This window comes from Schistocerca piceifrons, chromosome 3, assembly GCF_021461385.2.
Source record: "Schistocerca piceifrons isolate TAMUIC-IGC-003096 chromosome 3, iqSchPice1.1, whole genome shotgun sequence".
In the NCBI taxonomy this organism is placed as follows: domain Eukaryota; kingdom Metazoa; phylum Arthropoda; class Insecta; order Orthoptera; family Acrididae; genus Schistocerca; species Schistocerca piceifrons.
The window spans coordinates 109,581,677-109,609,156 of NC_060140.1; the positions used below are offsets into that span (position 1 = coordinate 109,581,677).

At 40.8% G+C, this 27,480-nt stretch overlaps 1 protein-coding gene across 1 annotated transcript in view; it reads right to left on the reverse strand.

Annotated features, from left to right (window-relative positions):
* Nucleotides 1-4,451: 4,451 nt before the first annotated feature.
* Nucleotides 4,452-27,480, reverse strand: part of LOC124788436 (ataxin-1) — a 39,402-nt gene continuing 16,373 nt past the window's right edge. The window contains exon 5 of the mRNA XM_047255707.1: nt 4,452-9,347. Coding sequence (XP_047111663.1) covers nt 8,862-9,347 — 486 coding nt within the window. The 3' untranslated portion in view covers nt 4,452-8,861. The remainder of the gene's footprint in view (nt 9,348-27,480) is intronic.

Consider the following 27,480-nt stretch of genomic DNA (forward strand, 5'->3'; position numbering starts at 1 on the left):
AGCGGTTTGGTGGCGACGAAGAGCTCAAAGATGCGGTCACAGGCTGGCTCCAGGCACAAGCGGGTGATTTTTATGCAGAAGGAATTTCTAATCTTGTGAAGAGATATGATAAGTGCCTCAATCGCTATGGAGACTATGTAGAAAAATAGTGCAAAGATGTAGTTGTAAGATGTATATATTAAAATATTTTTATTTAACTTGGTGTATTTTTTAAAATCAACCGGAGGTTACTTTCTGAACGGCCCTCATATTAACTATGTATCTATGTAGATGTATATATTTATATACTCCTTTTATGCAAGTATTTGATCTTATTATGTCCATATTTATAAACTAGAGAAACAAACATGAAAAATACTTGAAAAGAAAGATTTTGAATCACTATGGAAAATTGGGAACATCCATATGCTTTCTTTTAATGTATCTTGTTTCAAGGTATGCTTAGGTAGGCATAGAATTGATATGTGTTTACAAAATATGACAGTATACATGTGATGTGTTATGAAAGAACCTGTGACCAATGGAGACAGTGCCACAAGTTCCTCCGAAAAATTATAACACAACACACACACAAATGTCATACTAACAAATGTAAATGCACCTGATGATAGAGGTTTAAACCTTTGAAATGCATCGTGGAGATAAATAAACAGTGACTGGTAACAGTAAACTTGTTGTTTCATTTAACAGAATTTTTCATTGAGCAGCCACCAATGTTTCAGTCAAATGATTGTATATAACATATTATGTGACAATAAAGATTCTATACTATAACAATTTCGTATGCAACTTCTGTTTCTACTTTGGTGGATTTGAGTGACTTGTCACTGCGACAAATACACATCTGCCTTTCCTGTTAGCCCATCCATTCAATATACACTTAGATTTGACCCTGATAATGTCACTGCCAGCAATTTTGGCGTTTATCCAGCTTTACATGTAGTATTATACGAGCTTCAAAACTTTTTAGGACTACTTCAAACTGTGAGACTCATTTGTGAATGCTTCAGAAGTTGATTACAAAGCTTTGAATTGATTCATATGTCAGGGCATTTCTTCTTTTACTAATACTTCAGGGTCTCCTCTTCACTGATTATAAAAATTATGGGCATTAAGCACCAGTACCTTATAGACTGCTGTCACTCCAGAAGTGTCAGACAGGATTTTCATCTATTGTGCCAGTATTCCCTGAAAGACGTATAATGCAAGGTCATGTAGTGAATAGAATATGCATTTAAAAAATACGATCACTCAAGAAACTTATGTGCTGTTTGAATTTCGGAATGACCATCACAAGGAAATGTCCCAATTACAGTTTCATATTCGACAGCAACTTTTCTTTGTCATGCACTGTTGAAACAGTAAAATAAGATTTAATGTCAGAATCATATGTCTTTGAAACAAGTACAGTCTGGTGCAGGACCACCTAACCTTCAAAACTTCAGAGAGACTAATAAAACTTCTGCAGTGACAGTTTATTAGCATCTTGGTGTGGGTGTTGGGACGGAGTCTAGAAGTTTTCAGCAGCAAACACAATTTTCATGGGGGCATATCTGACAATTGAGTCAGCTTGGAGACACTGGGAAGCATGCAAACCAAAATCTCAGATTGAGGCATTGTGCTGTCAGAGAAGATGACATCATAACAAGGGTTACTTCTACATAATTTCCAATCCTCTCTATTTTTCATCCAGCAAACACTGGTTCCTCAGCTGTGCAGCAAATAGTTATGTTACTTTCCAAAGTACCTCCGAAACTAATTATTATTTTGGGGTAACATCAGCACTTATACATCAGAGTTGCCTACCTTTGAGATCTTAACATGCTACCATGATTTTTTACCTCTCCTGGTCTTTCAAAGATGTTTAAGATCAGATAAACTAAGCCTCATCTCCTTGGAGATGTATCAAGTTCAACCTACTTTTCCTATTTTCACTCACTAATATAGTATGGCATTGCATTTTGGTGTACCTTGTCATTGGGGAACAGTGATCATTGCACAGAAGTGTATAGTGGAGATATTATGGGGTATTTACTACATAAATATTTATACACTTATAACATCTATTCCCTTATGAAGTCTGTTGTCAATAATCAGTCACAATTCAAAGACAACGTAACATTCATTATTATAATACTAGGAGGTATGACTTATGTTACCCATTCTACACCCTCAGTGGGGCACATGGAAGGAGTAAGGTTTCAGCCATAAAATCTTTGATCCCTTTCCCAGAGAGGTGAGGAGTTCAACAGACAATAAAATTAACTTCAAACACTAACTTAAACATTATCTGCTTGAAAACTACTTCTACTCGTTGTATCATAAATGCAAAAATGACTTGTTCCATAGCATAACAACATGATCCATGGAACATGCAAATAGCTTAAGTTTCTCTATGCTTGCAGAGTGATCGACATATCACAGCTGGCACCGTAACACTGTCATAACCACAAAGTTTTAATTTTCAAGTTCTCTGCAATAAATTATTAAAGGTCTGGTGCAACAAGTTCTGTCTCAAACCACACAAATGCTTTATAAATGACAGAAAAATTAAAATTTTTTCCATTGACACTGTTTATTTGTTGTTATCATAGCCAAAAATGTATTATGTTGGTGCATACGTTCATAGCAATTTTGTTTTGTATGTTCGTATTCCAGTTGTTTATTTATTTATTGTCATTTTTATTTCACAATTGCTGTTTGAGTTTATATATTATATTTGGAGATAGTGAGTGGAGCTGCAAACACTAGAAAATGGACTACCAAATCAAGAAATCAGAACATTTCTGATTTAGTCTTCTGTCTGAGTACAATAATGGGGTGATACTAGAGGCAGCACCCAGAAAGATTTGCGCTGTGTATGAGATAAGCACTGCAGGAAAACAGTTTTCTTGTTTTAAGGAGAATAGTTTTGACATTAGTGGCTCTGCATGTTCAGGAAGACCTTCAAAGTTAGATGAAGATTGTTCAAATACATTAATCCACAATGATCCACATCAATGTACTCGAGAACTGGCAAATGTGATGAACTGTGATCATTCCGCCATCGTACAACATTTGCACGCAAAGGGGAAGGTTCAAGAATCGGGTGTATGGGTACTGTACGCTCTAAGTCAAAATCACAAAAATCAGCAGGTTGTCATATGTCAACCTCTGCTTGCTCAACATCAACTGGCTTGTGAACAACACCAACCATTGCCATCCTGTATCATTACTGAGAAATGGTGTTTTTATGGTAATATAAGGAAAAGAAAGGAATGGTTGAGCACAAACAAAGACCTACGGACATCCACAGAAGATTATGTTACGCACTGGATGGAACAGCGGCAGTGTGGTGTACTACAAATTGCTTCCCTGAGGTGTAATCATCACTTCTGACATTTATTGCCAACAACTGAGACATCTTACAGACACAGTATAAGAACAATGACCAGGATGACTGCATGAAGTGAAGCTACTCCATGATAATGCCCTCCTGCATTCTGCTGGACAACACAGTACAGGAGCTTGGAAGTCATTGTGCACCCACGTTATTCATCTCATCTCGGCCCCTCAGATTTTCATCTTTCCACTCTATATCGAACAGCCTCCAAGGAACTTCCTTTCTGGGTGAAAATGCACTCTGTAAATGGCTCAATGTGTTCTTTGCATCAAAATCACTTGACTTCCATAGTCACAGAAGTAGGAAGTTACTCCACAGTTGGCAGACTACTATAAACAATGAAGGAGAATGGACTGTTGATGACTAAAGCCTCTGTTGTGTGTATCTGTTATGTTTATTATTTATGGAAAAACTCGACAGACTTAAGCACCAACCCAATAGTAATGAAAAACAATTGCTGAGCAACTGTGGTTCTTGAAATTCAGTTTTGATTAATAAATATGTTTCATAGCAACTGCTAACAGACACAATTTGTTCATATTGGTCTTTGATTGTTATTGATGCAACTTGTTTAAAGGTGAAAAATTATGGCAATAAAATTGCCTAAACAGTTTGTTCTTCTATAATCTAACAATGAGGATGGCTTGCAATGGTTGAGTTGTATTCAGAACATGCAGCTTTTAATCACTATCAGCTACACTGATATAGATTTTCCATTGTGTCCCTACTTCCTTCTACCCTTGTACTCTAACTGGTCTAGTGGTATGTCTAAAATCTCTTCAACACTGGTTTTCTTTTCTCTTAGCTAATAACATGCTAGAACTTCAAAGTGGGAAATGTGGACTTGTTTCAGAAGTTTGTCATTCCAACCTCATGTGCATGTAATTTCTCTGACCAAAATGTAATATTTTACAAGTACTAAGGTAGTATTTTGATAGGTTGGTGTGGTTGTGGACAGAAGATATATACACAGGTTTAACATTTACGTCTTATTTTATTAACAGCAGCTTGATGGAAAATAAAATTAACATATAACTGACAAGGTATAGAAAAGAAAAACATGGCACTATAAAATTTAAATGTTGCTGCTATATTCTCAATGTACAGACATTTGTGTATACAAATAAGTATATTCATGCATGTCCAGTAACACATTCAAGCAACTAACACAGATATTCATATAAAAGCATGAAAGCAAAAATATCTATAACCGCATCTCACACACCCAACAAGTACATGGGTGTGTTCCACAACAAGTGCATTCACCCACCCACCCACACACACACACACACACACACACACACACACACACACACACACAGGGTAAGAGAGGAACACAAAATAAAGAGGGTCTAGGGCCATATACCCTCCTCTCAATTCACACTCACACAAGAATATACAGACCCATGCTGGCTTGAACATACACACATGAATATTTACATGTCTAAATCCATTCAACAATACATAATTACACTGGAAACACTGGGCATGAAGTATATACAAGGCACTTTCATTCTCTGTATAAAAATTCAACTTTCACACATAACACATTATCAAACTATAAAGATTAACAGATTCCACGATTGTCAGCTTTAACATATTTGACAACAGAGATCTTTGCTTAAAGTATAATTAACATCTCTTTTAACATTAACATTTTCATTAAACAATACCATGATTACAGAATGAATATTTTAATTATGGTACGATACTATAGTTATTCACTTCATTTAACAAAATACAGGTTTTAAAATATGCATTATACTTTTATTTGTAACATGGTTTAGATCTGGATTCATGTATTTTTGCAAGTTTTTATATAGGTAAAACTATGCACTCTTAGCAACAAAATCCAATGGCCTCTTTCTGTTACAGAAGTCTGTACTTAGGAACACGAATGTGCAATTGTGAGGTAATCTGAAATTTTTGTATGTGAACCATGTCTCGACAGAAAGAACTAAATCGGGAAATAGGCATCTGGCACACAAGCTATAAATTCAATCTTTCAGAAACATATTTACCTGGCACAAAGTATGGCACAATTCAGGTTTCTTGATTTGATAATAAGGTGGACAAGTTTACAATATCACATCTGATGCTTTGTTGTCATAGGTGTCAGAATAATGAAGCAAATGGAGACATATTTTTACAGCTTCTTGATGTTATTCTTTCAGAATCATGCATATATTTATTAATATTTAAAAAGAGTGTGTATTTGATGCAATTCATAGTTCTTAGTTCTTTAATTCGTATGTAAATCAAATATTTACTTTTGCATATTACACCACTTTCACTGTTGGTCAGACTATGTGATTATGGATGGTGAAAGAAAAGAAAAAAACAAGGAAGAAAAGAAAATGAACACCGTATTGTAAGTACGGAATATAAAATAATAACAGGAGGCTTATTTTGATTGACATACTTATTTTTGTACAATAAACTACAACATACAAGAGAGGACCAGTTGAATAGAATTTCTACACATTTCTTTGGACTACATTTACTAACAGTGACAGGTACCAGATTTTAATATTCTTACACCAGATAAATTTTGCATACAAGTTTTTAAATCAAACTGCATCTCCTCAATATTACCACATTAATGTAAAAATACCTTCCTTCTCACAGACTTCACATAGCTTCTGTAAATCCATTATAAACGGTAATGACCATTACCAGCTCCATGTTAGGTCATAATGTACTACAATAAAGCTCTTCCTTGAATATTGGAAGTTAAAAATTTCTTCAAACATTACGACCACATAAGGGGACAAAATTACATCATGTTTGTTTTTAGGAACATTTTGACAATGCTAATGGACTGTATCTCATCTCTCATCTCTCTTGACTAGTAAATATGAAAGTTATGCAGTTTTTTTTCAGAAAAACTATGGAAATAGAGCAATGCAAAATTATTGACAATTCAATTAGACAATGCCGATTTCCAACACCCTTCACATATTTCAAAATACTATTTTATGGCAACTTTCTGACCAGTTGACAATGACAAAACAGCTTTATAATGTACATTTACTTGTTTTCCATAGCATGTAACATTATTTGCACTGTGCTGTCAGCCCTGCCTGTATTTAAATTATCACTGAGCAAAATAATATAGTTGTTCACATTAAGAGACAGTTCCACATTAACAAGCAGTTCAGGTGAATGGTGCAGGATGGCACAAAAAATTCTGAACCCAAAGGTTTCAATTTTCTGGTCTCTATAATGGAAACAGTTTGTTTAAGTTACTCTGATACTACAATTCGTGTCTGGAAAGTCATCCTAAATGGTGGCACAGAACTTTTCATACAGGTGGCTGTAAATGATACCTTGTAGTTGAAATGTAGTAAAAATAAGTACCTCAGTTTCTAGCTAATTCACTTTCACTGTAAACATGGCACACTTTTCAACAGAAATGAGGAAAAAGTGTTAAAGTGGAAGTATGTTTCTCATTTATTGAAATGGAAACAGTGAGATTATACAACAAGACAGGTCTGACAAGTTTACTTGAAGGGTCTCCATTGAAATTTGAATGTTCCATCACTTTACTCATCAAACATTTTGTACTACTGTTAATTTATGCAAATATAAAAGAGTATGGCAAAATCTCTCACATATTGACAGAAATTGCTATTTTGTTCCCGAATTACACCATAAAGAAAATATTGTCGATAAAGTTTCCTGACAAGGTCTGTTTCCACCATAATAATGAGGACAATGACAGGTGGAAAATGCAGAAAAAACAACTTAACAAATGGTTGTGATTCCAAGATAAAAAGCATAGTTTTTGGATTATTTTTATCCAAACTGGACAAAATTGGGACAAAACAATGTTCATAATGAATGTGGTCTTCATAAACACCAAAACTGCAATGTTTCTGTGTGTAAAAGTTTGTGGAATTTGTACATTTATGCAATATGTAACTTGATACTCATGACAACAGTTAAAGCTAAACACACAGAAATGGTTCATCATTTCATGTGTCACCCTGTGAGGTACAACGGGACATCTCAGTTGCATACATTGTCTTTGTTATGTGGCAGCCACATGATTGTCGTTGTACAAATGAAGGAAAATGAGCAATTCCCACATAATAAGGCCATAAATGGAGTTATGTGCATGTATTTGTTGGAATAACATTCAGCGACTTTCTGTCCTACTTTGTGGTAGACATTGGAATTATGATTTGTATTTATCCTTTTCATTAGAAATTAACCATGGAGCATAATGACAAACTGTTGACAAATACGTCCACATCCAGCATAAAATTGCAAATCTGTCTAGTGACTGCACACAATTCCTTTTTTAAAATAAACGTTTTAGCCAATGCAGAAGATTTGCTGGTACTGAAATGAGAAGATCTTAAGAGCTGCAAGACTCCACTCAGAAAATTTCCACTTAAATAAGTGAGAAAGACAAAGTCACTACAAATAACGTCAGATACACCAGCTGGACCCATATCTCATATAATTTATAGCTGAAAACGTGTCACAGGAAAAATATAATCTTTCTTTCAGCACTGTAGATGTCTGTGGTAAAATTCGCGGAATGGTTTAAAACTCATGTCTGAATCAATCTGGTACATTTCCTAACAAATTCCCTGTGTGTTTACTGAGGCACTTCCACAACAGATAACTTCACATCATTCCACAATTAACTAATGATGTAAAGAAATTTAGTTAATCAGTTATTTTGTATGTTCTCATATAAAAATCTGTAGCACCATTCTCACCCCCAGAATATACGAAGTATGAAGAATGAGACAAAAGAATATGCTTTGTTTTCAAATGAGATAATGAGCACACCCCTCTGTCAAAATTTGAGACATTATCACAGCAGTCTTAAAGGACAGGCAAGCTACAGCTAATTGAAAAATACACATATGGAGAAGCACATTCTCAAAACGTGAAATGGCTACCAAGACACACACTGCACAACACCTTTTCTGGTGTCCTCAATGGATCATCAATCACTTTCAGTGACTTCTTCTGCAAATGTGAACAAACAAGTCAACACTTTCAAATTATTTTAGTTCGGTTGTGCAGTGTTCTATTATCAGTTTGTTTTATCTCTTAAATGTACAATATTTCTTAATATAGTGTAATCTTGTATCACAGCACCTAGTACACACATGCAGTTCAGAAGCTCTGCAGTAAACTTTGTGCACAAATGCCAATTGAAAACTCTACACTGACACAGCCAACACATAAAAGCTGTCATTTTCTGGTCCAACAACATTTCTTTTACAAATGTGAACCACAACATAAAATATCTCATTTGAAATCTTCATTTCCTTCAATCCTTCTTGTTTTAACACAAGTATTGCAAATCAGTGATACCATGGCACCACTACAATATGGAAAAGTACATTTTACGTCAAGCACCATGAATGTTGTTTGGCTTTTATTATCACTTCAAGCCTGCATATCCACTTCAAAATAGTGTGACAGATACTAACAGACAGTTAAGCTGGATAAATCATTCCTTTGTCCGTTGTTGAAACTTTGGAGGATTGTCTTCATGAAACTGATCTGGTGCTGACCACCGTCTTTTCCTAGGATGTGATTGTTGTTGATGCAGTTGCTGAATGTGTTGTTGCTGATGTTGCTGTTGTTGTTGCTGCTGCTGCTGCTGTTGTTGTTGTTGTTGTTGTTGTTGTTGTTGCTGCTGCTGCTGCTGCTGCTGCTGCTGTTGCTGTTGTTGCTGCTGCTGTCTCTGCTGCAACTGCTGCTGTTGCAGTTGCATTTGTTGTTGATGGTGTTGCTGTTGCTGATGCTGTTGCTGCTTCTTATGTTGCTGGGAATGGTGTGATGGACTCCGTGGTGTTAGAGATATGCAAACATCTCCAACTTGAAGGCGATGACATTTGAGCCCGTAACGCTGCATAGTTCTCTCTGGAGAACACGATGCCCAACCTTGTCCGTAAACAAAGAATGGTTGCTCCACTGGGCATTCGTACTCAACCTGCAGATAAAAGATACAATACTTCAGCATACACATACAGTGGAAGTTGTTGGTGGTATGTTAGCTTCACAAACTCTGAAATCAACATGGTGTCTGCTTGGTTTACTTCTGTCAACTAGTCACAGCACAGGATACGTAACATAATCAGCTAATCAGAGTACAGGACACATGACTCAGGTTGTGATTAGATTTGGACCTAATATCACAACTTAAATTGGTGAGAGTGACACCAGCATGAGTTAAATCAGTCAGTGTCACCTTGGTCATGAGTCCTGCACTCTGATTGCCAACTTGAGCAAACCGAGCAGCCGCCATGCCAGTATCAATGTTGGTAAAGGTAATACACCAGATCTGCTGGTTTACATATTAATTCTTATGTATTACGAAATATGCAGTTTCAGTGATATATCGCATTACAGATCTCATCAAAATGCATCATTTTTTGTATGCTTTGTAGTGCTAAAGTGGAAGGAACTGCTGCGCTGGAATTTAAAACTGGTAACTTAAATTAACATATTGTATAAGAAACTTTTGTTAGACAAATGCAACATAATAAAAGAAATATAACAACCAAGTATATTTATTTATATTTAATTCAAATACATTACTTTCCCAAACAATTGGCATTAAAATGGATGTTTCACATAATCATATTGTCTACTTGGTTTGCATCTGCACTTTGCACTAATGAAGCAACTTTTAATGCAATTTCAAACTGGCAGAATACCACTGACTATTCTTCTAAATTTTTTACGATCTCACCAACCACACATTTGACCACACACCACTGGGGATTTGATGTGAGGGGTGTGTGGGTTTGAGAGATGAATGCCGATTCAATTCATATCAGCTTTCCACTGAAAAATTCATCTGAATAAGTTCATACAAAATAATTACATCTACAACCTCTACTACTGTATAAGGCACCGTATCACAATATTATGAGAAGTAATTTTCCTATTTTACATTTTTCTGGTGCAGGCTCCTGGGCAGCGTGTAAAGAACTTATCCAATCAGCTTTCTGATCGAAATCGACTACTCACTGTGGGTGCATGTTATGTGCTTGAATGTAAACCAGCCACGAACCACTTCACAAGTGGGACAGTGATGTCAGTGATCAAGCGATCTAGCCAAGAGTGGGTGCATGCACAGAAACAGTACGCTGTGGCATCGCCTGCTAACATCGTAAGTTAACTTATTCTCACCTACTATAGTAATGGGCTTCATGTAATTTTAATATTTATTTTATATGTCACTTCGTTTTCGTGAGCGCAAAGACTGTGTGAGGGCCTGGTATTTTTCCTACTAGCGTTCTCCCACAAAAAAGACGAAATATCTGAAAACAAAGTGGTATTTACGTTTTACAACTTCTGGACAAAAAAAGCTTCGCTGTGCATAAATAAAAGCGTAAATAAATAAACGTTTATAATACTAATTGTTTCAGCGTGAAAATTCAGATCTGTTTAACGAGAAAAATTATTTTCATGCTATTTGTTAGACGTGTTTGTAAGTATATGTCTTCTCAAGAGGATAATTATGTTGATGTTTCCTATTCTTTCAGTCCTCAGGATTGTGGAGAGTTTACCGTATGACCTTTATCAAGACCATCCACTATGAACTTTTCTCCGGTCATTAATAAACTCTACTGTCATTGCTTGTTCCTAGATTCTGTTACTGTACTTCCATTTTCTCGTAAAAAGGATTGTTCCTCGTAACCTAATTTGCACCGTTCGGGTGGCGAACTGTACAACAGTCAACACCCATAGTACATGCAACTGTGACACCGATGCGACGTGCAGGTCGAGACTCACTCCAGCACTAAAATGGTAGGGGTGCTACGGTAAACTCGCTTGTCACGAGTAGTTGACTGAGACAAAAAAAATCGCTAGTGTAAAAGGGTCTTAAATGCGGCCCTGGTACATATTCTAAGCAAAACAATAGTTAGTTAGTTACGTGCTCCATTGATCTACAGCACGGAAAAACAGTTATGATGTGGAACGTGTCAAATGCACAAGAAATGCGCACAGGAAACAAGTTTTCTTTTTTTTTGTTTACATTGTAGTGTTATACCTAAATATTTCTATTATCTATCTCATTCCCTTAAATGGCACAAAATACATATATTATATCTCCAGATTTATTTACTCGTATTCAAGAATTCATCTATGGTATAGAAGAAGTTGTCAAGGAAGTATGATTTCAATTTGTTTTTGAAACTATTACTGCTGTCTGTCAGATATTTTATTTCATCTGGTAATTTATCAAAAAGTTTTATAGAAGCATATTTTGCCCCTTTCTGTGCCACAGGTAAGTTAAGGATAGTTAGATCTTTCTTTTTTCTGGTATTGTAATCATGAATGTCGCTGTTGATTTTAAACTGGTTCATGTTGTTGAGAAAAAATTTCATTACTGAGTAAATGTACTGTGAAGTAGTAGTAGGAGTTCCTAACCTTTTAAACAGATGCGTACAAGATGTGCGACTATTCCCCACACATTATTCTAACAACTTTCTTTTGAGCAGTGAATATCTTTTGCCTAAGTGTTGAGTACCCCCAGAATATTATTCCGAGTGACATCAGAGAGTGGAAGTATGCAAAGTATGTTAGCTTACTAATTTCTACATCCTCAAAATTGGCAGTTATTCTGATTGCAAAAGTTGCTGAACCTAGTCGTTGTAGGAAATCCAAAATATGAAATTTCCAACTAAGATTCTCATCTATATATACACCCAAGCCGGCCGGAGTGGCCGTGCGGTTCTAGGCGCTACAGTCTGGAACCGAGCGACCGCTACGGTCGCAGGTTAGAATCTTGCCTCGGGCATGGATGTGTGTGCTGTTTAATTAGTTCTAAGTTCTAGGCGACTGATGACCTCAGAAGTTAAGTCGCATAGTGCTCAGAGCCATTTTTTTGGTACACCCAAAAACTTAGTATGCTCTACCCTGGCTACTGACTTCTTTTGATGTGTTATGTTTTTTGAAGGAATTATACTTTTTGCTGCAGAAAATTGGATGTACTGTGTTTTTTAAAAGTTCAGAACAAGTCCATTCGCAGAAAACCAATTAATAACTTTTCCAAAGACCTTATTTGCATAATTTTCTATCGGACTTTCTTTTACTGGATTAATAATTATGCTTTTATCATCAGCAAACAGTGTCAGTTCAGCATCTTGTTTCACATATGGAGGGAGGTCAATCACATATATCAAGAACAGGAGGGGACCCATGATTGAACCTTGTGGAACACCTAATGTAATTTCACCCCAGTTGGATGAAGTGGCAAACTCCTTTGAATCACTTGAAGCATATGAAGAGCCTTTTTACTACCTGTTCAGTAGATATGACTTAAATAACTCGAGGGAAACTAGCTGGCTTCACGAGTACATGCGATGGAAGTAGGAGTGAGGTCAGCTGAAATCCCTGGCGCTAGTTTTTACGCTACGGCGCGGCGTATTGGCTGCACGCGAAATAGCGATGACGCGGCGAACGGCGGGCCAGGAAACCCGCGGGTCAGCTTGCGCCGCGTGACCTTGAGAGGCGCGCCGCAGCCAGCGGAGGTCGGCGCAAGGCCGCCATACCTTACTGGCGTGCACCCGCGCCAACGTGGCTAGTCGCGTAACGGGCAAAAAAGGAGTCGCTTTCCTGTCTTCGCTTCCACTACTTCGAATATACTCGCCGTCATATTCTCCCCTTCTTAGCATTTGAGGCACGGGAGCGCAGTAAGCAGTGCGCAGAAACAATAACATCTCTGCTGATGTGCTCACAACGTATCTGTGTTTTCAGTGTTAGTGGCGCCAGGTTGCGCCGTTCTTGACTTTAAAGCCTATTTTACACGACGACATTGGGTTGCGCCACTCGTTGCGTGGAACGAGTTGCACGCAAATGGTTTCATATTTGACTGTAGACACGGCGAAACCAGTGTATACTTCAGTTTCGTCGTTTTCTGGGTTCCTGAGTCGTGTCTGAAATGAAAGTTTCGGCAGCTGCACGTCGCACGAGATGTGATGGAGTTAAAGTTTGTTGCGTGAAATCAGTGCATAAGAAAAAAATAAGAAATGTGATTCGATTCGTGACTGGATGAAGAAAAGACGTCAGCTCGGTTGCTCAGCATCATTCCTGATATATTTTAAAACGGAAGATCCCAGAAGTTCTTTTAATTATCTTGGAATGTCACCGGAACTGTTCACGTTTCTTCTAAATAGAGTTAATTATGCGATAAGGAATAAAGGTACTGTAATGCATGAAGCACTGTCGCCAGAACTGAAATTATACATCACATTGCGTGCATTACAATCGAGAACACTCGGCATGCTATAAGACACGGTTTTAGTTGGTGATGACGCTATTTAATGAACACCAACAATTATTAACATTAACAGTAGTAATTATTAACATTAGCAACAATAATTATTCGAAGCAGGCCGCATTAAGCAGAGAATGGTTTGCAAACTACTCTCTTGAAGACAGATCTGTACAGTGGCAATATTTCAAAATTCTAACACATGTGAATGGGGAGCACTGCGGCGACGGTTTAAATGGATGAATATTGAATAAAGAATGCAGCTTCTTGAACTTGTATAGCCTTTCCTCCTGTCAACAATATTCTTTAACAAAAAGTTGGCCAACTCGAACGATGGGATTTTAGTCTTGTTGACAAGAGCATTGCCACAGCTAGAATTACACTTGTTTGTATTTTTCTTAATTCAGTTGTATATGTGCTCCTATCTCAATAAATTTTGCCCTGCAGCTCAGATATTGTCAGACCATCTTTATTATGATCGCACATGACGGTCTCAGCGGCAGCAAAATGTTGCTTATTTTTGTAATCAGAATCACTGAAATCCCACAAACACCTATGCAAAGCATAGATATCCAAAAAGCGAACATTATTCTCCGTTCCCCACTTCATATTTTAGTTTGTCTACACTCTACGAACACACATAACCTCAAAACTCATGCAACTAGTGTCGCCAAAGTTGGAACAGCCGAACGTTTTTATAGGTTTCACCGACGAGTTGCGCAAACGCGCGGCGCGCATGCGCAGTGGCCGGTAGCGCAGGTGTGTGCAGCCTACTGCCATCGTGCAAACTAGGCTTTAAAGCTCACAATCGTGACACAAAATGGGACTGAAGTGGTTTCACCCGCGATGCAAATTTGCAAAGCATCTGACGAAATGCTGTAGGAAAGACGCTGTGCATGCCGCAAAACGCTAGAATATGTACTCGTCACTGCGAAGAAACAGATTAGATAAAGGCACTTGCATCCAGAACTAGTAACAGCCACCAAATTCGAATTACTTTCCGCCCAGTCCTCGTATACGACAATTTGCCCAACGCACCGAACGTATCCTGACTGCTGATCTAAAAATAATTACAATTTGCGTCACTATGCGAACATGTCTACGTCGGCGGTCATCAATAGATGAAGTAAATAAAGCCGATGCAGTTCACCATCGCGAAACAAGAAAACGGCTTTTGTCATTATATCAGGTTACCTTCCAATCAGAACGCTGTTGCACGCAACGACTGTTATATTGACTTGCAAATAATAGATTTCAGCTATCAGCCGTCCTTTTTAAATTTTATTGGCAGATCTAGATTTCAGCTAGAAACTGGCCATTCTCATTGCACTATCATTTTTGATCAATGCATGTAATGCCTGTTGGTCGGGTTTCATCCACAGTTCATTGCAATGAACAAGGACGAGTGATAGCTCAAATCTATTATTTATAAGTCATTATATTATATGACATACATTAACAATATTTATTTAAATTAAGTTTTGTAGGAACTTCGATTTAACTGCAGAAGCGAAGCTCTTCTAAGAGCGTTTGTTCGACAACACAAACTCCCTACCAAGATTCATGGTGCTAAGGTATGGCTTTTCCCACGCCACATCTCAGCTTTGCTGAGCTGAAATCACGATGAATGAACTCGTTTACGTTTCCTGTAAATCGTGTTTTGTAGCACTTTTCTCATGCTTATGTCCTTTTACATCTACATCTATACTCCGCGAGCCACCTTACGGTGTGTGGCGGAGGGTACTTATTTTACCACTATCTGATCCCCCCTTCCCTGTTCCATTCACGAATTGTGCGTGGGAAGAACGACTGCTTGTAAGTCTCCGTATTTGCTCTAATTTCTCGGATCTTTTCGTTGTGATCATTACGCGAGATATATGTGGGCGGTAGTAATATGTTGCCCATCTCTTCCCGGAATGTGCTCTCTCGTAATTTCGATAATAAACCTCTCCGTATTGCGTAACGCCTTTCTTGAAGTGTCCGCCACTGGAGCTTGTTCAGCATCTCCGTAACGCTCTCGCGCTGACTAAATGTCCCCATGACGAATCGCGCTGCTTTTCGCTGGATCACGTCTATCTCTTCTATTAATCCAACCTGGTAAGGGTCCCATACTGATGAGCAATACTCAAGAATCGGACGAACAAGCGTTTTGTAAGCTACTTCTTTCGTCGATGAGTCACATTTTCTTAGAATTCTTCCTATGAATCTCAACCTGGCGCCTGCTTTTCCCACTATTTGTTTTATGTGATCATTCCACTTCAGATCGCTCCGGATAGTAACTCCTAAGTATTTTACGGTCGTTACCGCTTCCAATGATTTACCACCTATGGCATAATCGTACTGGAATGGATTTCTGCCCCTATGTATGCGCATTATATTACATTTATCTACGTTTAGGGAAAGCTGCCAGCTGTCGCACCATGCATTAATCCTCTGCAGGTCCTCCTGGAGTACGTACGAGTCTTCTGATGTTGCTACTTTCTTGTAGACAACCGTGTCATCTGCAAATAGCCTCACGGAGCTACCGATGTTGTCAACTAAGTCATTTATGTATATTGTAAACTTTTACATACGGTATGAATTTTAAGAGGCCTGATCGAAAACCGAAACGGCAGTGCTGTGACTAAAAGAACTGTACGTGGCAGCCACATCAGCTCATTTCAGTGCCTTCTAGATTTAAGGGTTTAAGGTAATCACTTTAGTGAAAACATTGATGTCCACCGATCCGTTGAATTTTTTTTTTTAATTTTTAAACCGGTGATACGTTATCTACATCTTGTTTTCCCATTGTAACTTTTTTGAGAGCCAACTTATAAAACGTGCACTGATTTCCAACATTCACTTTGGCAGAAACTGCAAAAACAGACTATATTTTGCGCTTTCTGAGCTGCGTACGTGTTTCGATGTGAAATTTGCTTGAATTTTATTAAAGTCGCCAGTGTTTGTTTAAACGATCGGCGAGCCGCAGTACGTATCAGTAATGTACTAGCATTGGGAGAATGGCGATTTACATTTCATTATTTCAGTAGAAATTCACGAAAGCATTGCCTAGGCGCCCGCCTCACCTATCATTGCGCTGTGTGCGAGCTTCAGGCTGTTCTTCAGTGAAGGTACATCGTCCGCCAGTAGTAATGCAAATGCTTACTGACCAATCGTATTTCTTCTACCGAAGGTTCCAATCGCTTGTCGGAACTGAGCAGGCGATGTAAGAGCAAGCACGTTCTTTAAAAGGAAAATGCTGTCCTCTTACATTTGCAGCACTAGAAAACTGATAATTCAGCTCTAAATAGCATCTGATTCATAAGATGTGCCACACAAATTGTGAAGTGTACGTTTCATTTTCTTTGTCGTTTATTTGCTTTTTCTGTGTTATAAACGCTGTAATATTACTAAAATCCTAACGTCTTTTATATGACCCATTTGTAGTCAACTCTTAACATTCTTCGCCCGCATCTCGTGGTCGTGCGGTAGCGTTCTCGCTTCCCACGCCCGGGTTCCCGGGTTCGATTCCCGGCGGGGTCAGGGATTTTCTCTGCCTCGTGATGGCTGGGTGTTGTGTGCTGTCCTTTGGTTAGTTAGGTTTAAGTAGTTCTAAGTTCTAGGGGACTTATGACCACAGCAGTTGAGTCCCATAGTGCTCAGAGCCATTTCTAACATTCTTCCGTAAATAGCTTGTCAGTATTCTGCAACCGTGTCTCACTAAACTGACTAAATATGCTTTGTGTACTCCAATTTGCTCTGTGTGTTGTACATTGCTTGTTTTCTTTTTCTGAATGAAGAGACTAATCCTGGCACATAAAGGGATTCGAATGCAACTCTCATCACAACAAAAAGAATGAATTATCCTTGTGGCCGTTATCTCAGCTCTGCTTTCGTGGAAGCACAGAATGCGGGCACAGGATGGCAGCCCTTCGGGGGGATAGAGCCAGGGCTTATTGCCTCGCACAGCTACTCACACTACGTTCTCGTTTGTTTACAGCCGCGATCGACTGCAGCGATACACTGTCCGCACAGTATCAGCGTATGCAAAGATAATGTAATTAACACGCAAAATAAACAGTTCAGCCACCTTGTTCCCTAACACAGCACATACTGCATTGTCCAGACTGTGGTATCTCTCAGGCGATCTTCTGAAGATCGTTTCATCTATGTCCATGTCAGGTGTTCACACACATTAGTATGTCGCATATCTGTTTATTGATTAACAGTTTCATATACACTCCTGGAAATGGAAAAAAGAACACATTGACACCGGTGTGTCAGAGCCACCATACTTGCTCCGGACACTGCGAGAGGGCTGTACAAGCAATGATCACACGCACGGCACAGCGGACACACCAGGAACCGCGGTGTTGGCCGCCGAATGGCGCTAGCTGCGCAGCATTTGTGCACCGCCGCCGTCAGTGTCAGCCAGTTTGCCGTGGCATACGGAGCTCCATCGCAGTCTTTAACACTGGTAGCATGCCGCGACAGCGTGGACGTGAACCGTATGTGCAGTTGACGGACTTTGAGCGAGGGCGTATAGTGGGCATGCGGGAGGCCGGGTGGACGTACCGCCGAATTGCTCAACACGTGGGGCGTGAGGTCTTCACAGTACATCGATGTTGTCGCCAGTGGTCGGCGGAAGGTGCACGTGCCCGTCGACCTGGGACCGGACCGCAGCGACGCACGGATGCACGCCAAGACCGTAGGATCCTACGCAGTGCCGTAGGGGACCGCACCGCCACTTCCCAGCAAATTAGGGACACTGTTGCTCCTGGGGTATCGGCGAGGACCATTCGCAACCGTCTCCATGAAGCTGGGCTACGGTCCCGCACACCGTTAGGCCGTCTTCCGCTCACGCCCCAACATCGTGCAGCCCGCCTCCAGTGGTGTCGCGACAGGCGTCAATGGAGGGACGAATGGAGACGTGTCGTCTTCAGCGATGAGAGCCGCTTCTGCCTTGGTGCCAATGATGGTCGTATGCGTGTTTGGCGCCGTGCAGGTGAGCGCCACAATCAGGACTGCATACGACCGAGGCACACAGGGCCAACACCCGGCATCATGGTGTGGGGAGCGATCTCCTACACTGGCCGTACACCACTGGTGATCGTCGAGGGGACACTGAATAGTGCACGGTACATCCAAACCGTCATCGAACCCATCGTTCTACCATTCCTAGACCGGCAAGTGAACTTGCTGTTCCAACAGGACAATGCACGTCCGCATGTATCCCGTGCCACCCAACGTGCTCTAGAAGGTGTAAGTCAACTACCCTGGCCTGCAAGATCTCCGGATCTGTCCCCCATTGAGCATGTTTGGGACTGGATGAAGCGTCGTCTCACGCGGTCTGCACGTCCAGCACGAACGCTGGTCCAACTGAGGCGCCAGGTGGAAATGGCATGGCAAGCCGTTCCACAGGACTACATCCAGCATCTCTACGATCGTCTCCATGGGAGAATAGCAGCCTGCATTGCTGCGAAAGGTGGATATGCACTGTACTAGTGCCGACATTGTGCATGCTCTGTTGCCTGTGTCTATGTGCCTGTGGTTCTGTCAGTGTGATCATGTGATGTATCTGACCCCAGGAATGTGTCAATAAAGTTTCCCCTTCCTGGGACAATGAATTCACGGTGTTCTTATTTCAATTTCCAGGAGTGTAACAGCTGTGCTATATGGTCCGGAAATTCTTTTGTGATTTATACTGCTCTTGTTTATTCCGGTTTTTGTACTCGAAAATGGCCTAAGACCAGAATCTGGACCGTACAACAATAAAATAAAAGCCAGCCGTAGTGGCCGCGCGGTTAAAGGCGCTACAGTCCGGAATCGCGCGACCGCTACGGTCGCAGGTTCGAATCCTGCCTCGGGCATGGATGTCTGTGATGTCCTTAGGTTAGTTAGGTTTAAGTAGTTCTAAGTTCTAGGGGACTTATGACCACAGCAGTTGAGTCCCATAGTGCTCAGAGCCATTTGAACCATTTTGAATAAAATAAAAATTACTATAGCCAAATGGCGGCAGTATACAAAAAAGGGAGGTCTTGCTGCTGCTTCGCTGCAGTTTTGCAGATTTTCAGAGGTCGGAGAGCGTGTGCGGAAGTAAATATCTACTTGGCCGAAAACTTCGATTTTTGCGACGGCAATGGAAGCGAGCAAAAACGTGGAGGGATGTGTAGCTTACCTGCCCTCGAGCCAGTAATTTTCGTGCCATTAAGTTTCGGCTGCCTGTAACTGCAGCACTTCGAAAACGCAGTTCCAATCAATTAAAGACTGATAAAAAACTACTTAAGGTCGAGTGTGGGTGAAAGCAGCCTCTCTATCTTGTCGATTACGATACAGCAGCGAAACTTGATTTCAATGACTTAATCGATAAGTTTGCTTCGCTAAAAGAAGGGAATGCAAAGTAAAATTGTAATAAAAACCCAATTCCTGGAAAGGCGTATTTTCCCAGGTCTCCATTATAACCCATTTTATTTTTAATTAACAATTCATGCACTACTAAAAATTTATCAGGAGCAAATAAAAGCTGTTCTTTATTGTACACCATATTAAAACAAATGTACAGTAGGTACCATAATCAATAAGATATCGATTTTGTTTTACTTTCAATTGTTCAGTTTATAGAATTTATTTACTGCTATTACACACTTAATTTATTGTGTCCAATATTTTTCATCGATATCGTTTTGCTAGATTTGCTAAATCTCCGTACAAAAATTGCAGAAACATCGTTTTATTGGGAGGGGGGGCGGGGGTAGAAGAGATGGAACTTTGGCATTCCAGGCAGGAGAGCAGGGTTTTCTCAATACAGCTTCGGGTGAATATCTAACCGAGATGGTAAGACGGCAGACGCCTTTGAAAAATGTAAGAAGCCAAGGATATGATAATGGTTCGAATGTGAAAAGGAAAAATATTGGAGTTCAAGACGAATTAAGGACCTTAACCCTGGAGAAGCTTTTGTTCCGCGTGGAGCTACGTCATTAGACTTTGTGAACGATGGAGCACTACCATGTCCTGATGCCATCAATTTTTTCAGTACACTGCTTACTTAATCTGACTGTAAAACTTCTCAGAGATACCCATTGGGAAAACCAAATAGATGCCTTGGAGCCTCTCACACACTAGACTGAACACTTGTATGATGCTGTTTATGAAACTACTGAAAATTCTGAAGTAAAACAGAACAGATGGTATTGCAAGATATTAACATTTAATACCGGAAGGAGATTCAGAAATGTATTTCTGCTACAGAGAAATGTTTATGTCATACAACTGTAAAAGAAAAAGAACCATTTCCACGTTCAATTAATTAGGAAGTATTTTTAAAAGTCTTGCCAAGAGCAGGAAAGGCAGCTACTGGCTGAGGGAATGGGGACGGAGCAAATAACATGTAGCTTGTGTGAAAAAATGTTCTCGAAGCGGCTCTGATTTTATGTATGTGTACGAAATTGAGCCGCATTATAACACTTCTTTCGTCAGTCAGTGTAGTTACTGTAGCGCATCTTGCAGATATTCCTGTTTCGTAACAAGACGTTAATGGAGGTTCAGAGTGCGACAATGGAAGTGTAGGCTCTGGCGACAGTTTCTGAATATCGTGAAGAGAAGAGGGAGAGAGAGAGAGAGGGAGAGAGAGAGAGAGAGAGAGAGAGAGAGAGATGGTTCAAATGGCTCTGAGCACTATGGGACTTAACATCTATGGTCATCAGTCCCCTAGAACTTAGAACTACTTAAACCTAACTAACCTAAGGACAGCACACACCCAGCCATCACGAGGCAGAGAAAATCCCTGACCCCGCCGGGAATCGAACCCGGGAACCCGGGCGTGGGAAGCGAGAACGCTACCGCACGACCACGAGAGGCGGGCGGAGAGGGGGAGAGAGAGAGAGAGAGAGAGAGAGAGAGAGAGATATGTTTTGGCGACGGCAGCTGGCCGCAGTGGAGGGACTATTTCAAGTGGGCAGATCCGCTATTATGTTTATTTTATGCACGGCGCGAGATTTCTTTTGTTTTCGGCCCGGCCGCGGACGGAATTAGACGCAGCCGTCTGTGGCGGCGGAGGCGGCGCACCCCGCCATAGCACAAACGATCGCCTGCCTGCCTGCCTGCCTGCCTGCCTACCCAGGGCCGCCAGGTGGCGCGCTCACAAGGAACTCGAGAGCGAACGCGGACTTGCAGCTGCTACGGTTTTGTGACGTCACAACGTTTAATTTCACCTTGCGCATCATTCCCAACCGAGAACGAGGAATGCCATCAATGAATGCCAGATTGCCTTCTACGCCACAAATACACTACTGGCCATTAAAATTGCTACACCAAGAAGAAATGCAGATGATAAACGGGTATTCATTGGACAAATATATTATACTAGAACTGACATGCGATTACATTTTCACGCAGTTTGGGTGCATAGATCCTGAGAAATCAGTACCCAGGACAACCACCTCTGGCCGTAATAACGGCCTTGATACACCTGGGCATTGAGTCAAACAGAGCTTGGATGGCGTGTACAGGTACAGCAGCCCATGCAGATTCAACACGATACCACAGTTCACCAAGAGTAGTGACTGGCGTATTGTGACGAGCCAGTTGCTTGGCCACCATTGACCGGACGTTTTCAATTGGTTTGAGATCTGGAGAATGTGCTCGCCAGGGCAGCAGTCGAACATTTTCTGTATCCAGAAAGGCCCGCACAGGACCTGCAACATGTGGTCGTGCATTATCCTGCTGAAATGTAGGGTTTCGCAGGGATCGAATGAAGGGTAGAGCCACGGGTCGTAACACATCTGAAATATAACGTCCACTGCCGTCAATGCGAACAAGAGGTGACCGAGACGTGTAACCAATGGCACGCCATACCATCACGCCGGGTGATACGCCAGTATGGCGATGACGAATACACGCTTCCAATGTGCGTTCACCGCGATGTGGCCACACATGGATGCGACCATCATGATGCTGTAAACAGAACCTGGATTTTGCCATTCATGCACTCAGGTTCGTCGTTGAGTACACCATCGCAGGCGCTCCTGTCTGTTATGCAGTGTCAAGGGTAAACGCAGCCACGGTCTCCGAGCTGATAGTCCATGCTGCTGGAAACGTCGTCAAACTGTTCGTGCAGATGGTTGTTGTCTTACAAACGTCTCCATCTGTTAGCTCAGGAATCGAGACGTAGCTGCACGATCCGTTACAGCCATGCGGATAAGATGCCTGTCATCTCGACTGCTAGTGATACGAGGCCTTTGCGATCCAGCACGGCGTTCCGTACTACCTTCCTGAACCCACCTATTACATATTCTGCTAACAGTCATTGGCTCTCGACCAACGCGAGCAGCAATGTCGCGATACGATAAACCGCAATTGCGATAGGCTACAATCCGACCTTTATCAAAGTCGGAAACGTGGTGGTACGCATTTCTCTTCCTTACAAGGGGCATCACAACAACGTTTCACCAGGCAACGCCGGTCAACTGCTGTTTGTGTGTGAGAAATCGGTTGGAAACTTTCCTCATGTCAGCACGTTGTAGGTGTCGCCACAGGCGCCAACCTTGTGTGAATGCTCTGAAAAGCTAATCATTTGCATATCACAGGATCTTCTTCCAGTCGGTTAAATTTCGCGTCTGTAGCACGTCATCTTCGTGGTGTCGCATTTTTAATGGCCAGTAGTGTAGAACTTCGGAGACGCCTTATTGGATTACGCCGTTCCCAGCCAACCAACCGCTCTGGTCCTGAAAGACAGTCCTGACTGTCTCCTTTGTGCAGGTTAATTTTTCGGAAAACTGGTCCTGCTTTTCCTTGAAGTGTGCTCATTTATGCCTGAAGCCTGCCTCACACGGGATAATGATCTCCGCAAGTTTGCTTGATGATGCGCATGCCTGCTGGCTAGCAAGCGAGGGTGACGGCTACCTCGCTTCCTGAAACGGTGTATGAATCAGCGCAGAAAGAAGCTAGCTGGCTGGCTTCACTTCGTAAACGGCTGAGCTGCAATTTTTCTCAGACGACTGTAAAGAAACTATTTGGTAAAGAAAAAAAAATGATTCTTGCACATCCTGTAGCTTCGCGATGAACAGCCTACCATTTCGTTAATGATCATATTTATTGTGATATTTTAGGATTAAGTAAGCTACTGCAAGAATTTCGGAAAGTTTGCAGTGAAAAATAGAGGTCCCTATGAAATTGTGTTTCGTGTACGCTGGATCATAAACGGTGACAGTCATTGAACTGTATGAAATAAGATCGTCATAACTCCTGAACGGTTTGCATTAGAACGTTCAAACTGCACGGTTGGCGGCGGGGCACGATGAGAATTAGTATTCACATGCACGCATGGTTTAGCGAAGAAGCCCACTTTCATTCGGATGAGTTCGTCAGTAAACAAAACTGGCGCATTTGGGGGACTGAGAATCCACATTTCGTGATCGAGAAGTCTCTTCACCTTCAATGGATGACTGTGATGTGCAATGTCCATTCATCGAATAATCGGTGTGATATTCCTTGATGGCACGGTAACTATCGATCGGTACGTGAATGTTTTGGAAGATGATTTCATCCCCACTATCCAAAGTGACCCTGATTTCGACAAGATGTGGCTCATGCAAGACGGCGCTCGACCCCATCGAAGCAGGAGAGTGTTTCATATCCTGGTGGAGCACTTTGGGGACCACATTCTGGCTCTAGGGTACCCAGAGGCCACCGGCACGGACCTCGAGTGGCCGCCATATTCTCAGGATCTGAACATATGTGACTCGTTTTTGTTGAGCTATATTAAAGATAAGATGTACAGCAATGACCCCAAAACCATTACTGAGCTGAAAACAGCCATTCAGGAGGCCGTCGATGTTCCGCCACTTCAGAGGGTCATGCGGTATTTCGCTATTCGTCTGCGCCACATCATCGCTAATGATGGTATCCATATCGAACATGTCATAACAAATGGCTCTGACAAGGGAACCTCCCCATCGCACCCCCCTCAGATTTAGTTATAAGTTGGCACAGTGGATAGGCCTTGAAAAACTGAACACAGATCAATAGAGAAAACAGGAAGAAGTTTTGTCGAACTATGAAAAAAATAAGGAAAATATACAAATTGAGTAGTCCATGTGAAACATTAGCCACATCAAGGACAATTTGATCTGAAGAGCGCCGTAGTCTCGTGGTTAGCGTAAGCAACTGTGGTACTAGAGGACTTCGGTTCAAGTCTTCCCTCGAGTAAGAATTTTAACTTTTTTATTTTCTAGCAACTGGCGTGTGTCAATTATCAAAGTTCAGGCACTCACACAATCAACTTCGCTCTCGAAAATTCCAGTTCAGATTTGCTTGAACATATGCAGGATTTGACGGTCTACACATGGAAAAAATTGGAAAACGTTAAAAACATATGTTTTGACAGAGCACAGGGAAAACTGTGTGACTGTGAAACTGTTGCATTCATTTGTTGCAGTTTATGTGACAAACTCTTATGTTTTCATCACTTTTTTGGGAGTTATTATCACATCCACAAGGAAACCTAAATCGGGCAAGGCAGAAGAATCTTTTTACCCATTCGCCGAGTGTACAAGTTAGGTGGGTCGACAACATATTCCTGTCATGTGACGCACATGCCGTCACCAGTGTCGTATAGAATATATCAGACGTGTTTTCCTGTGGAGGAATCGGTTGACCTATGACCTTGCGATCAAATGTTTTCGGTTCCCATTGGAGAGGAACGTACTTTCGTCTACTAATCGCACGGTTTTGCGGTGCGGTCGCAAAACACGGACGCTAAACTTATTACTGTGAACAGAGACGTTAATGAACGAACTGACAGGTCATAACTTTGCGAAAATAAATAAAGTAAAATTTTTACCCGAGGGAGGACTTGAACCAAGGACATCTCGTTTCACAGTTGTTCACGCTAACCACGGGACCACGGCGCTCCTGAGCTGACACTATGCTAGATGTTGCTTATCTTGCACATGGACTACTCAGTTTGTATATTTTACTTATTTTTTCTGTAGTTCCACACAACTACTTCCTGTTTTCTCGCTTGATCTGTGTTCAGTTTTTCAAGGCATGTCCACTGTGCCAACTTATAACTAAATCTGAGGGGGGTGCGATGGGGAGGTTCCCTTGTGAGCACTATGGGACTTAACATCGGAGGTCATCAGTCCCCTAGAACTTAGAACTACTTAAACCTAACTAACAGAAGGACATCACACACATCCATGCCCAAGGCAGAATTCGAACCTGCGACCGTAGCAGTTGCGCGGTTCCGACCTGAAGCGCCTAGAACCGCTCGCCCACCACGGCCGGCATTTCATAACCTAAATCCGAATATATGTAGTGACGTTTACATGTTGAATAAAGTGTGTGCACGCCGTAGTTTGTAACTAATTTAGGTTTTTTTTTTCATATATTTCACAAATTGTCATCCTGTATGTTGCTGCATATGAAATGTAGCGAACATATTGAATGTTTCTGTAAACTTTGAAGAATGTCGCTGTGCATTACCAGTCTCGAGAAAATGGATCATATGTAAAGCGTTTCGTCCTTAACTAGGGCGCCAGCGAAAAATCCAGAATGAAATGTTCACAAAATTTCTCAAATCTTGTAAACGGTTTCAGATACTGAGACAACACCTTGGCAAATGATAGTACGCAAAGATGAGAGTTATTTCGCCCCATGATTAATATATGAAACTTCTATACCCACCGCGATATACCGGATGATCAAAAAGTCAGTATAAATTTGAAAACTGAATAAATCACGGAATAATGTAAATAGATAGGTACCAATTGACGCACATGCTTGGAATGACATGGGGTTTTATTAGAACCTAAAAAATACAAACGTTCAAAAAATGTCCTACAGATGGCGCTTCATCTGATCAGAATAGTAATAATTAGCATAATAAAGTAAGACAAAGCAAAGATGATGTTCTTTACAGGAAATGCTCAATATGTCCACCATCATTCCTCAACAATAGCTGTAGTCGAGGAATAATGTTGTGAACAGCACTGTAAAGCATGTCCGGAGTTATGGTGAGGCACTGGCGTCGGATGTTGTCTTTCAGCATCCCTAGAGATGTCGGTCGATCACGATACAATTGCGGCTTCAGGTAACCCCAAAGTCAATGATCGCACGGACTGAGGTCTGGGGACCTGGGAGGCCAAGCATGACGAAAGTGGCGGCTGAGCACACGATCACCACCAAACGAGGAGCGCAAGAGATCTTTCATGCGTCTAGCTATATGGGGTGTTTTTTTTTTGTTCTAATAAAACCCCATGTCATTCCAAGCATGTGTGTCAATTTTTACCTTTATACCTACATTATTCCGTGGTTTATTAAGTTTTCAAATTTATACTGACTTTTCGATCATCCGGTACAAGCTATTACAAATTATTTCAGTAAAATGATGTAGTACTAAAGTGCCATCGATAGCTGATGAAACGAGAATAACTGTGGGTTTGGAACAATATAGGTGGAAAAATTTCGCTTTGTTTTTATACCAAGAATTGGCATTTTCATAAACTGTTGACTTCTGTTTCCATCAGTTGCTGTTTTATGATTCCGTCGCAATTTCAATTGCAACAGAATGTTAGTGACATGAATATTTACTAACTCTGCTGTATTTTGACGAAAGAAACAGATTTGAATGTGACAACAAGGGAACTTAACATATTACTCAAAATTCGCCACTAATAACGTCTCTCTGAAGAAAATTAAAGTGAATAATAAGTGTAGCTAAAGCAAATCGATACTTCAGTTGAAACTTTAATGGACTCCTATACCACAGTGTGTGTTCAATAATGAAATATGTTGACTGACACTGATCATTTAATTTCATTTCGGTATCTCAGTTATCCGAAAAATATGAAAACATTCA